The 13,166-nt window shown below is 36.9% G+C and overlaps 1 protein-coding gene across 1 annotated transcript in view; it reads right to left on the reverse strand.

The window, feature by feature from the left end:
• The window catches only part of Ythdc2 (YTH domain containing 2), a 66,231-nt gene extending 53,404 nt beyond the window's left edge, over positions 1–12,827 (reverse strand). Inside the window, exons 1-7 of the mRNA XM_032895013.1 lie at positions 11,998–12,827; positions 10,641–10,731; positions 7,710–7,906; positions 6,180–6,379; positions 3,112–3,278; positions 1,434–1,536; positions 187–343 (exon numbers count right to left, since the gene is read on the reverse strand). Coding sequence (XP_032750904.1) covers positions 187–343; positions 1,434–1,536; positions 3,112–3,278; positions 6,180–6,379; positions 7,710–7,906; positions 10,641–10,731; positions 11,998–12,196 — 1,114 coding nt within the window. The 5' untranslated portion in view covers positions 12,197–12,827. The remainder of the gene's footprint in view (positions 1–186; positions 344–1,433; positions 1,537–3,111; positions 3,279–6,179; positions 6,380–7,709; positions 7,907–10,640; positions 10,732–11,997) is intronic.
• Positions 12,828–13,166: the final 339 nt, after the last annotated feature.

Here is a 13,166-nt window from a genome sequence, read left to right on the forward strand (position 1 = left end):
AGAGCTACAAATGCAAAAGAGAGGTCAAAGTAGAGGCAGACTACTGTAAAGCTGTCTCATGAGAAACATAAATGAATATCCTCTACTTCAGAGTATTCCAAGTTTCTGTTAAAAATTAAGAATTAAAAAACATAATCACACTACAAAGTTTTATTTCAAAGAAATTATAGAAAATAACAGTCATACTATATATCACTGGACAACTTCCAAAATATCTTATGAAGAGATTCACATCCAAAGCAGCACTAGAAAGAATTAATTTCAAAGTTGGGTGCTTTTGCAACAAATCTCTTAACTTTGTAAGTAAAAAATCACTGAATCGATCCCTTTCATGCACTTCATCCTGCAACAAACAGAAAGAGAAACAAAACCATGGGTCAGGTAAAAAACACTGTGGACAATTCATCTTCATCAGAAAACATTGCTGGATTTATATTGTTTAAATTAAATAAGGAGGGGTTGGGGATTTAGCTCAGTGGTAGAGCGCTTGCCTAGCAAGCTTCAAGGCCCCGGGTTCGGTCCCCAGCTCCGGGAAAAAAAAAAAAAAAAATTAAATAAGGAAAGGTCAATCAATACCACAGATCAGTTTGCATTATGCATAATACAGAAATCATCATACATTAACAACTTACTGTAAATGACAAAGTACTACTCTTTTTCATAGACTGTAAAACTACAAAAACTATTAAAAACTCTAAGTTATCTCAGTCTATTAAATGCAGTCTTAACATAAAATCAATTTAAATATATGTCTGGCTAGGCATGGTAGCTCATCCTTGTAATCTCAGCTGCTGAGGAGGCTGAAGCTAGAAGATGGTAAAAGAAGCCTAAACAATATAGCAAAAGCCTGTCTCAAACCAAGGCAAAAATTAAATAAAGAAAAATCCGTGTATATGTAACTTTTAGTACTAGGGTCAAGTGAGACCTCTGGTTAGGCAAGGTTTCCAAAGCATGGCTTATTAAAGACTACTACAACTCAATCTACTTTTTACTGAATCAAACTTGAAAAATAAGCTTAGAATATTTTAGTAATAGAGTAGTTTTTACTTAATAAGTAGCTAATTTTGCAACTTAACCACAAAATTAAATGACTATAAAGTATATAGTTGCAATTTGTAAATCTGTAACATTAAAGGATTAATTAGAAAGCTAATTATAGAGGCTAAAACTTTCTAGAAAATTCTAATTATGTACATCATTGTCATAGATAAGCACTATATTTTCAAAAACCGTCCTATTTGGTTATTTCTGCAATAAAACCGAAAGGTAATAGCACCTTTATATAAGATATATTTCTAGTAATTATACCAAATTACCTTGAACACAATGTACTAAAAACAATAATTCATTTTCCTTTTACTCTAAAGATATCATTATGTAATTAAATATTAAGCTGTCTCAGCAACACATGGCAAATTCAGCAATATTCTTACCACAATAACATGAGTCACAGTTGACAATGTGCTATCACCTGCCATCAATGTACGAAGCAATACCCCATTAGTGCAAAATGTCAGAAGTGTCTTTGGTGAAACCCTTTTTAAAAATCAAAATGAAGTGCACAATTATAAATCTTTTACATCATTAAAATACAACTACTTTAAACGTTTGCTGTATATACAGTTTAACAAATATTATGAATATAATATATATACTATTATTTTGAGTATTATGAATACACTGGTATATGTGGCTTGTTAGAAAAGTTATATGTATGTAATGTCTGACAATCACAAATTTCATCAATAACAGCTTTTAATTACATATTTTGTTAAAGAATATAAGAAGTTTAAAAACTTTAAAAATTTTAATTCAGTTAAAAAAATTAGAGTAAAAGTGAAAAAACTTTATTGCTACAAACCAAGAAATGCTAACATTGTCAGAAATCTACAACTTAAACATCCTCAGCCTAGAAATCCAAACTCTCAGATGTCTCACTTCAGATTTCAGACACTCCATAAGCTAAAGAAGTAAAGTTTACTTTACAATAATATCCAAATCCAAACTATTCTAAAATCTGATGCACTTGTTCCCAAGCACTGTGAATAAGGCATACTCAGTTATACACTATCACTAAAACTGAATCACTAACATTTACTGAGTTCCTATCTCAACTCAGTAGATCAATATTCTAGACTTTAGATGGTACAGTACCCTCAATAAAAAGCCAACTAAGTCTCAGCAAGGTGAAACAGCATATACTTGATCGTAACACTGAAACAGGATTTATACCTACAGCTCAGCTGTTCAAAACCTCATTAAGTTTAGGTATGGTATCAATATCTGAATACAGATTTACTGGTAACAAAACTATCAGTTAACTTTTTGTCTTCTGTGACCTTTAGTTTTTTTATGTATTAAATAAAACATAACTAAATCTGGCACAGCCATATCTAATGGGAACAGTGAAAGCCATAAAGCCAGCATGGGCACCTGACAAAGATCCATCAACATGCCATCACCATCATGCCATCTTCCATGTGTTGCATACTTACAGGGCTTTTAGTATTTACACTATTTGGGGAAATTGGGTTGATGGGAAATTGCTTATGATTCATTCATGCCTTCTCCCAGGAGTATTGACTCTAAGCTTCCCCGAGAAAGTCCTAAGCATACAACCCCTCCCGCTTTTAGGAAGATATCCTTATCTGACGCTACTAGAAAGGTCTTCCTTATGCACTAGAGAAAGAGGGAGAATTAAGTGGTCAGCTCTGAACCCATGAACAACAAAACTGGACTTAGCAGGTCATCTTGAGCTATTTGTGCACATATATGTAACAATAATAAAAAGGGTATCATTTGAGAAAGTATGGAACATGGGAGGGGATGGCTGGAGGAAGGAAAGAGAGAGGGAAATGACTTATGCTGGGAACCATCCCCAGCAATGGCCAGCTGAACTCCATGCCTGACTCACCTCTCCCTCTCAGACTCCTTATCTCCTCTGCAGACCTGGCCACTGCCTCTCTCCAGAGTCATTCATTCCGTGTTCTCTGTCCAAGGGTAGGACTTTCCCCCTCCCATTTCACATGATTATTTAATCCTCTATTTTTAGTTAAATATATACACATAGCTAGCTTAACACATGATAAAAGATAAGAAGACTGTCTTTACCTGCTTTCTAATCGGATCTGATAACCAATTGTTTGACCAATCCTTTCCCTTCTCTCTGCAGCAACTCTTTCAGCCACAGCAATAGCTGCTAATCGTCTCGGTTGAGTACAAAATATTCGGCAGGGGATGCCATTTTTAAAGCAATCATCTAACAGGAACTGAGGAATCTAAACCAAAAATTTTAAAACACCATAAAATGATACTCATTTTATATACCCAGAAATATCAAACCAAATCAAATAAAAATCAAATTTCAAATTTCCATCCTATGTCAAGACATTAATCTTCAAGTCAATAAGTCTCATACAACTGCTAAGAATCAATGAGAAAGTGTAGTTGTAAAAGATTTTTGTTCACATTGAAAACTAAACATAAATGTTTTAAATGAAATGTACCAAGAAATATTTAAGGTAAAGAAGACCTTCAAATACTATTGAAAACCAAAAAGGATCAGAGTATACTGAGAAATGTAATTTTGGATATTAATGGTCATTATTGTAGGTTAACTTCCCCCAAAATATCCGATGAAAGCAATGAAATGACAAAGTCCCACAGGGATTTTAATAGTCAAAATCATCAAGAAAATAAAAATACCTGATAATCCTAGAATTTCAGATACTTTTCTATAATAAAATTCAGGAGGGTCAAAAATATTTAAAGTAAGAAGTCCTATTGGGACTAGAAAGATGGCTCAGTAGTTAAGAGCACTCACTATCCTTCCTGAGGACCTGGGTTCATTCAATTCCCAGCATACATTGAAGTTCACAATCATCTGTAACTCCAGACCCTGAGGATCTGAGACCTTCATCTGTTCTCTGTGGGCACTGCATGCATGCGGTACAAAATCATACTGAGATAACTCAGAGCCAGAAAGACAAGTGCTGTAAATTCTCTCTCACACATGTATGATAACTACAGTGTGAATTGTAATACCAACAGAAGGGAGTAAACTAAGGGCAATGAGGGTAGGAGGGTTCAAGGGGAAGGACGTACAACACATTGGAAAGGGGAATAATGGAATAAGAAGGGCTCAATGGATGTGGGGAAGCAGGGAGCAAGGTAGAGGAGAGAGTATGAGAAGAAATAACACTAAAGACCTCTAAAAATGCTACTTGAAAACCTACTACTGTACAAGCTTCCTAAAATACTTACCCATTATATAAAAGGAGTTTAAATGGAGTTGCCTATTATGAGGGACAATGCTTCTCCCAGACACCATGTGTTCTCAAAAAGAACAGTGGGGTTATATCTTTTGAGTCGTTGGTCAGTGGGGTTCCATTACATTACAGATTATTGCCACCATTGTTGGTTACCCTCCAGAACTTGGTGAGACCCTATTACTGAAGATACCACATATTTGAGGCACAGGGCATGGAAAAATCAAGCTGGTGCTGACCTGAAAGCATTCTCCTACTGACCAGTGCTAAGATACTATGCATGTTACTAGGGGAGAAAAATAATCAATAGTCTTACCCAGACTTGAGTCCTATGAGCTATAATAACTAATGGCCTAGCAAGATATAACCACTGCAACAACAGTGGTGTCAATTTTATGGAAGTACACCACTAATTACTGCTCTGTAAGACAGAACTCATGCCTGCTATTGCTAAATGGGCCAAAATCCTAACGCTGGCTAGATCATAGGCCCTGGACAATGATTTTAAAAAGTATTATTCTGTTAAATGGATATAGTAAAAAGTTCCCCTGTTCTTATTTTTATACATGTAGATCAGTATATCTCTAAACCCTGTCAGAGAAGCTTCTTTACCCAGTAGAGAGTGATTACCAGAGAGACCTACAACTGGCCAATGTGCAGAGAATAAAAGAGTATAGAGTGCTCAGCTCTATATAGGGCAGCAATATCACACCCTACCCCAAAGCTCAAGAATCACTGTAACCAGAACAGAAAGACTCTAACAGCCACAGGCATAGATTTCTGCAGCCAAACACTATTTTCTAAACATGTCTGTGCTACTGTACCCAGTACTGTACATAGTAGCTGTGACTACTTGCATAAGATCTGCACAAGATCAAGCCAGTCAAAATCTCAGCATGGATATGAGAAAGGCTCATTAAGTTCTACTGATGGCTGGTGGTAAAAGAAAAGTCAGTTTTCTACAGGGAAGCAGTCCCTGAGAGGCATACTAAGTGAACTGAGTAGGTTTTTTAAAAGTACATCAAGTTGGGAAGAAATCCTGGCAAGGGATGGGAGAGAAATTAGAGGGGAAGGAAAGATAGATTTAATTAAAATGCATTATAAGCATGTATAAAATTCTAAAAAAAAATGAATAAATTCTTTCAGTTTCTCTCCATGTCACTTATAAACGTGAATAAGGACAATACTGAAAAAATATTTTACTTCCTGAAACTGGCTAAAGTCTTCTTTAAATTCTGTCTAGGTTTGTGGTACATAGAACAGAAACATCACGAAAATTTTAGTGGCATCTTAGCATTAAAGTAAATCCTACCAGTAAGAGCTAGTTAGTATTTTATATAAGGCATTCTATAAAGATTATCTCTAAATCTCACTCTAAAATGAACTAAGTATCAGTTCCATTTTATAAATGAAAAACAGGCTTACAATGGTTTACAGGGTTACAATGCTAGATGAAGAGTTCATGTCTAATAGATAAAATAATAGGAATTTGATTTCCAGGCTCAGTCTCCCAAAATAAAAAAATCACATAACTTCTGTTTCTTAAAAAGCAAATGAACTAGTTTAAAAATAAATATAAGGCAGAGTGTGGAGGTACACGCCTTTAGTCCCAGTATTCAGAGGCAGCAACTGAAGATCTCTGTGAGTTCCAACCCGGCCTGTTCTACATAGTAAGTGTCAGGACAGGCAGAACTATACAGAGAGACCCTGTCTCAAAAACAAATAAATAAAAAAAAGTAATAAAGACTTCCTTCCTATAGATTCTTTATATGCACTCAGGAACAATCTGTGTATGGAATAACTAAGTAGAATAACCAGAGGTTTGTTTGTACACATAGTATAAATTTGACATAAAACTATGAAATGGAATAACTTTGATTTCCTCCTGTAAACAATAAAGAAAAAACAAACCTGTGTGGTCTTTCCAGACCCAGTTTCTCCTACAATCAAAACTACTTTATTTTCCTTAATTATTTTAACAATTTCTTCTTGTTTCTCAAAAACTGGTAAAGACTGCCTGAATGAGTCAAATTCAGACTCTCCCCTTTTCACAGGAACTTGAGGTATGCCATTGTTGAGTCGCCCGCTTGTCTTGCTCATTTCTCGGTTTTCTTCAAAAGTGAATAAACAGACAGAAAGTTTATGATCAACACTGACATGACACATTAAAAATGGAGCTACATAATTTCCTGTGCTCCTCTGAATGTTCTTCTCTCCTGTCTTTACTACCTAGCACCTCAGCTACCACCCTCCTGCATGTGTGAATTTACAGACTACCAGTTTCAGCAATTACAGTGAGTCTTTCTCTAGTGTTTCCAATGCATAATGTATAAAAACCAATTAAAAATTAATTACTCCGTAATCACTAAACAAAACATAAATTATTTTCACGTTTATCATAAAGCTTCTATCAGTAATGTCAAACATTTTTTAAGCAGGAAATAATGTGCATTGTAAAACCTATTACAAAATAGAAAAATACATGGTTAAAATGACACATGTACAATTAAATGACTAATAGAATAATATTTGTAAATACAAAGTTCTAATGATTAATGAATTTTCCAACTCAGCATTTCAGCCAATAAATATTCACATATGACAAAGCAGGTATTCACATATGACAAAGAAAGTATTGTCCAAATAGCTCAAACTATTTCTGTATTCACACTTAAGATACTTTCTTTACGGCCCAGGATATAGCTCAATGGTAGAATGCTTGCAGACCCCATGAACCCCACATAGCAAAACAACCAAACCTTTAAAGATAAATAAACAAGTTATTTGATATCTAGGATCATGTATGCTCTATGAGCTATGGACCTGCTCCTGAACACAACAATAACCACATAAGTCTATACTGGGCAGTTAGATCACTTTCTTACCTTGGAAGCTATTTTTTGAATAAAATGATGACTTCATTTTATAATTCATATATCAACTGTCTGAGTAATCTAGCATACAGAAGATTCTTCCCCACCCCTTCTCAGAAGCCAAAGCCCCAGTTTAAAGCACCACACGGAAGATTAGCACATCAAGGCACTGAGTGACACAGAAAGTCACAGACTCTGGAGTCACATCTCAGCAGTGTTCAGTGGCTAGCTAAGCTTGAATGGATCATTTCACTCTTCTGAGCTCCAGCTTCTACATCGCTCACATCTTACCACCCAGAGGTTGCTTCTGTGAGGCTAGGAGTGAGGATACTGCCAAGCACATGCGAACAGTAGCTCTTATCACAATCTTTAAAAAACTTGGCTCAATTGAACAATATGCCTTAATACTTTATTCCAAAACCTCCATTAATCTTAGTCACCTCTAATACACTATTAAAACTGAAAAGAAATTTGTACCATATTAGCTCTCAAAATTAAATCTAAGGTGGGAAAAAAAATAATCTCTAAGTAAGAGAGTAAATAAGGCAGCTCCCTGGAAAATACATACCAGCTTCAACTGCAAACACATTTCCTCTTTCTGTTTTAGGTAGAAGTTCAGTACGTTCTTTATTGGTGACAGGAAATCTCTGAATTAGGCTCCTAACAGCATGTTTTGTATTATGAGTCAAATTACAGGTCATCATTGCATGAGCTGTTTCTGATCCATCTTTCTTCTTCACAGTTAGGTATCTATTTGCTCCCTTTCTGAATATTAATAGAAATAATTTATTTACTATACATAGTTGGCTTATTCACACATGATGTATGCCTACTTAGAAAATAATCTCAAACGAAACAATGAAAAAAATTCTGAGATATTAAAAGTCCCCCCCAAAAAACAATAAAAAACAATAAAGTAGTAAAAAAGGAGTATCTTCAATTAAAATATCAAAGTACTACAAACCTATTTCTTAAAGCAACAATAACAAATGGGGAAAAAAGCCTAATTTATCCATAAATATTAAAATTTATATTTAGCAGACTTCTTGGTAGGTACAACCTCGCCAGTTAAAACATACTGGGAAGCATATAAAGGTGGTAAAATCTAAACAAAAGTCCCTAAACATATTGAAAAGGTGATGGCTGACTGTTCATAATAACATGTCCCACAGGACGCTTTGGAAACGTGTTTATCACATTCCCAGGAGAGCCTGGTAAAAGAGCCATTTTTAATAGCTGAAGCACAACTGTGTAACACAGCTTTGCCATTAATTTCTTGAAGCACATTCTTTGTAAATGAAAAGAATTTTTTCCCCAAAACTTGTGACTATACAACTCTGTCATAGCTCAAGTTTCTGACTGTCTGTCTAATTCATAAAGAACTGACCATATCTTTTCTGTCTTCTTTATAAAACCAAGAGTCCCAGGTAAAATGTTATAGACACAAGAAGCCCCAAGTGTACTCTGAAATGTTTAATAATATTTGCTTGAATTTAGTCAAGTTGGACTTATTAAAGCACAGACTTGGATGGGAATCCTAGCTTTACTGTTTGTTAGTGGTAAGAACATAAGTAAACTATGAATAGCTCTAAACCCAAGTTAATAATACCTACTTTCAAGTAGGTATTCATTTGATTAAGAAGTTAGATGTAAATTATAGCATCTGTCACAAAACAGACTTTAAAAAAGTGAAAGCTATTACAATAAAAAATTTCATAGTTAATGAAAATATTTCATATAACATTTTCATTTGATAATGTAACTATTATAATGAAATCAGCAACGGAACCACAAATTGGTGAAAATAATATTTTCTGATTTCCCCAATTTTCATTATATTTAAATTTTGTCACTAATATCTTCCCCATAAGAATATTAAACTAGAGTCAGACTTGCTGACAACCCTGACAACCTGAGGTCAATCCTGGGAATCCACATGACAGATGGAGAGAACCAACTTCTGCAAGTTGCCAGTGGACAATCATACATGTGCCACAGCATGTGTGCACATGTTTGGGTCCTCACATGTATAAATCCATAAGTGTAAAATAAAGAAGATATAAAGAACATTAAACTGAGGGCTAAACTGTAGTTTTTGCTGTAGGTCTTCTAAGTGCAGCTCTTACTTTACTAACATTTAAATTTCTGCATGTTCCTTAGTGAATACCAGAATGAACTGTACGCTCTCAATGCTGTCACCTGCCCTGATAAGATAAATTGGTCTAAATTAGCGTGTGGTGACATCTAACTGTATTTGCAGCACTCCAGAGGTGAAAGCCTGAGAATCATAGACTTCAAGGCTAGCCTGGGCTACCCGAAACTTTGAATCAAGAGAAAAAAACCTGATCTAAAAATTGTCATTTCCACAGCAAACTGGAATCACTAGATTCTAAACATATTCTCTGTAGTAGGTTCTTTTCCCCTGTGTTGTTCCTCATTGTCTGAAATTTCGGTGCATAAAGGGGCAACTATTCATTTCCCTGTGCTGTTCACTTCATAAAATTTTAACCACACAGGATAGAAATAATGTTGGAATGAAATAAGCATGACAAAAGAAGTTTGAGGTTGGTGGTCTTTTTAATTAACTATGTAATCAATAGTATATCATTTTAATTCTATAACACTGTATCCTGGTTAATATCTCTTAACATGTCCGTGATACCAAGATGCTTTAATTTCTCCAAAGATATCTTGTGAAGCTTTGTTATGTTTTACCTTTGCCTAATTTTTTTTCTGAAAATACTCATAATTCATGAACATACACCAGACACTATGGTAGAGGCTATGATTACAAAACTGAATAAATAGTGGTCTTTCCTGAAGCCTAAAACCAAACTGATAAATCAAACTAAAACTTCTCTAACAGACTACATCTGTGTCTATAAATAAGCAGGTTCAAGTTTAAATTTCCACTGAAAAGTATCTGTCATTTACAGACCAAGAACCTAACATGAATAATGAAACTATATTCACCTTTTAAAAATATTTATACTTATGAATTATGTACAAATTCGGGGATCCACAGGAAGGTCATTGGACAACTATTAGTAGTCCATTCTCTCCTTTCCCCTACTTAAGGCTCGGTCTCTCTTATTTCTACCTCTGTGTAAACTTCTGGCCCATTCTGCAGTCTCCTGCTCCCATTTCACCATAGGAGTACGTAGTTACCACTGTTTTAACCATGGTGAGCTTTACTTGTCTCTCTTTGCTCAGGGCAGGTTCTGTGGATGGAACTCAGGTTGTTTGGCTTATACAACAGATGCTTTACAAGATGAGCTGCATCCCAGGAGCTAACTTATGTATGTTCTGCACCTGGGAGGTAAGGTGGATTGGAAGAAGAAAAGCTGATCTTGGTATAGACCTAAACGAGTTTATCTATACATACTATTTATAAGAATGTAAAGTTAAAACAGAAACAATGATTTAAATGTAGTCAGACACATGCATACTTTTCTGTAGTAAATATTTTTGAACAAAGTAAGAAAAATTGTACACTTACCCTTTACTTTTAGAAACTAAACCAAGAGATTGACTTAGTCGGTGAATAAAAGCTCTTTCCGTACTGGTCAGAGAAGAAGGAAATTCCATTTCTACATAGGAAAAAAGGTTCCACTTATAGACAATTACAGGTATAAAAATGAAAAATACATATAAGTATAAATCAAATTACACATTTTATATGAAAGTATATTTACTCAGTAACTCACACCTAATAGGATTCTGATATTAACTATTAATATTTATTTACTTAATTGTGAGAGTGTGTGTGTGTGTGTGTGTGTGAGAGAGAGAGAGAGAGAGAGAGAGAGAGAGAGAGAGAGAGAGAGAGAACCATATATGTGCCCTGACCACAGGTCAGAAGAAGCATCAGATCCCCTGAAGCTGACTTGATGGTTTTGAGCCATCATCGGGTGCTGAGAATCAAACCTGGGACTTCTGCAAGAGGAACTACTGAGCCATCTCTTCAGCCCAGAATTCTGATATTATGAAGTTACACATACAACCTAAATATGATAAAGGACTTGAAAGTTCATCAAGATTACTACCTGTGTTGAAATCGATATAACTATGGACATATTTTATCAATTTAAATTATTCTTGCCTTGCTTAACAAAATTCTATTTCCTTCAATAATGAGGTATGTTCATTCAAGCATTAAGAATTCTCAAGCTGAAACTCCCATGTTTCTGTTCTCAACACTGTAGAGGGCTCTTCCTCAATATTTCAGACTGGATTTGTTGTGACATTTTGCCAAGGCTTTGCTGCTGTTAAAAATATATGTTCAAAACCCTTTCAGACAATAAGCCTCAGCAGCAAGGGTCTACTAGCTATCCCAGCAAATCAAAATGAGCATTCAACAGTAAACTCAGTTGTATATTATGAGGCCTGTACTAAATAGGTATCTGACCTGATAAAGTACAAAACACACAAGTTTGTGTTTGATTTGATGCATCTAGAATTTCAATAAAGTCTATAAATACAATAAATTCAAAGCCTCCTCTGAAGCTTTTTCAGCTTAAAATAAGGCTACACCTCAATAATGAGGAAGACAGTGGGGGCTTAATAACTCCTTAAAAAAAAAAATAACGTTGACTTAGCAGCCTTGGGTTGCAGAAAAGTACCTGAGGACATTTTCCCACCTGGGAGTAACCTAGCCTTTCCACCTTCTGATGCCTTTTCTTCTGATTCTCTATCCTCCCTAAACTCACCGACCCACTGGGCATCCCACTCGGTGACCAACAGTCACTAGACCGCGCTGGTTTCGCCTCTGCGGCCCGGCTCTGGGTTCCTCTGCCCATCAGGGGCGGGCCTGGGGGCGGGTGTCAGCCCGCAAGGTCCCCCGTCAGAATCCTCACCTCTCTGGTCACCGTATCGGAAGCGCTCCAGAGCAATGTTGACAGCGATCTTCACCTCCTCGTCGATACGAATGTCTTTGAGGCCCTTGGCCCGGCCACCGCTTCCAGGACCACACGAAGCCGGGCCGCCGCCACCGCCTCCGGTGCCGCCTCCGCTAGGAGCTGGCGGACGCGGCGAGACGCTGCTCGGCCTGGACATGGCCCTGAGGAGAAGCTCGCTCCGCGTGGGAGCGGCCAGGCCTGCTGCCAGCGAGCAGTGACAGAGACAGAGAGCCCGTGGAACCGCGGCGGACCTACCGCTAGAAAGTCAACGCCGGGAGCGACTAGCGGGAAAGCGTCACTCACAGTAGCAGTGGAAGCGAAAGCGCTGGCACCACTACAGCCCAGAGAAGCCTTGGGCGCGCGGGTGATGACGTCAAGAGTGCGCGCCGCGCGCGGCCCCAGAACGCGGGACCTCTGGCTATGCTGGAGCAGCCCCGGGGAATGCGGTCCCTGGAGGCTGTAATGCGGTCCTCACGACCCTGAGGCTTTGGTTGTCAAAAAATATCATTAAATTGGAGGACATATTATTCGGTTATCCACTGGATCATTTAATGCTTCATTCCTTTCTTCAGAGCGGGCTTCTGCCCAGCGCTTGATTCACAAACTCGAACACTCTGGAAACAAGGGTTTTACCGCAATTCTGAGATTCGTGGTCCAGTGGGTCAAATAAGTACAGTGAGTAGACCAATTGGTTTGATTTTAAGTAACGACTAACTTCTTAATGTATGTCTTTCATTCTGAAACACATTGAAAACTTGGTTACCTGAAATAAAGATCTAACTGTGTTTTACCTCGAAACCCTAAAAAGTGGTAACAGTCCTTAAACGTTAAAAGAGAAATGCTTATATGATAGTTATTAAAGTGTTCACTGTTTTAGGGAACAGCCCATCGTGAGTGTGGAACGCATAGCAATGAGAATAGTTATGTTTTGTGGCAAGATTAAGTTTAAGGAGGAACTTATCAAGAGTTGGGGGAGGAGGGGGGGTTGGGGACAGAAGGTGGCAAATGCCTTTAATCCCAGAACTTGGGAGGCAGAGGTAGGTGAATCTCTTAAGTTTGATGCCAGCCCTGTCTACAGAGTGAGTTCTAGAATAGCCAAGGCTATATAAGAGAAACCCTGTCTCAAA

This window comes from Rattus rattus, chromosome 2 (assembly GCF_011064425.1).
Source record: "Rattus rattus isolate New Zealand chromosome 2, Rrattus_CSIRO_v1, whole genome shotgun sequence".
Classification (NCBI taxonomy): Eukaryota; Metazoa; Chordata; class Mammalia; order Rodentia; family Muridae; genus Rattus; species Rattus rattus.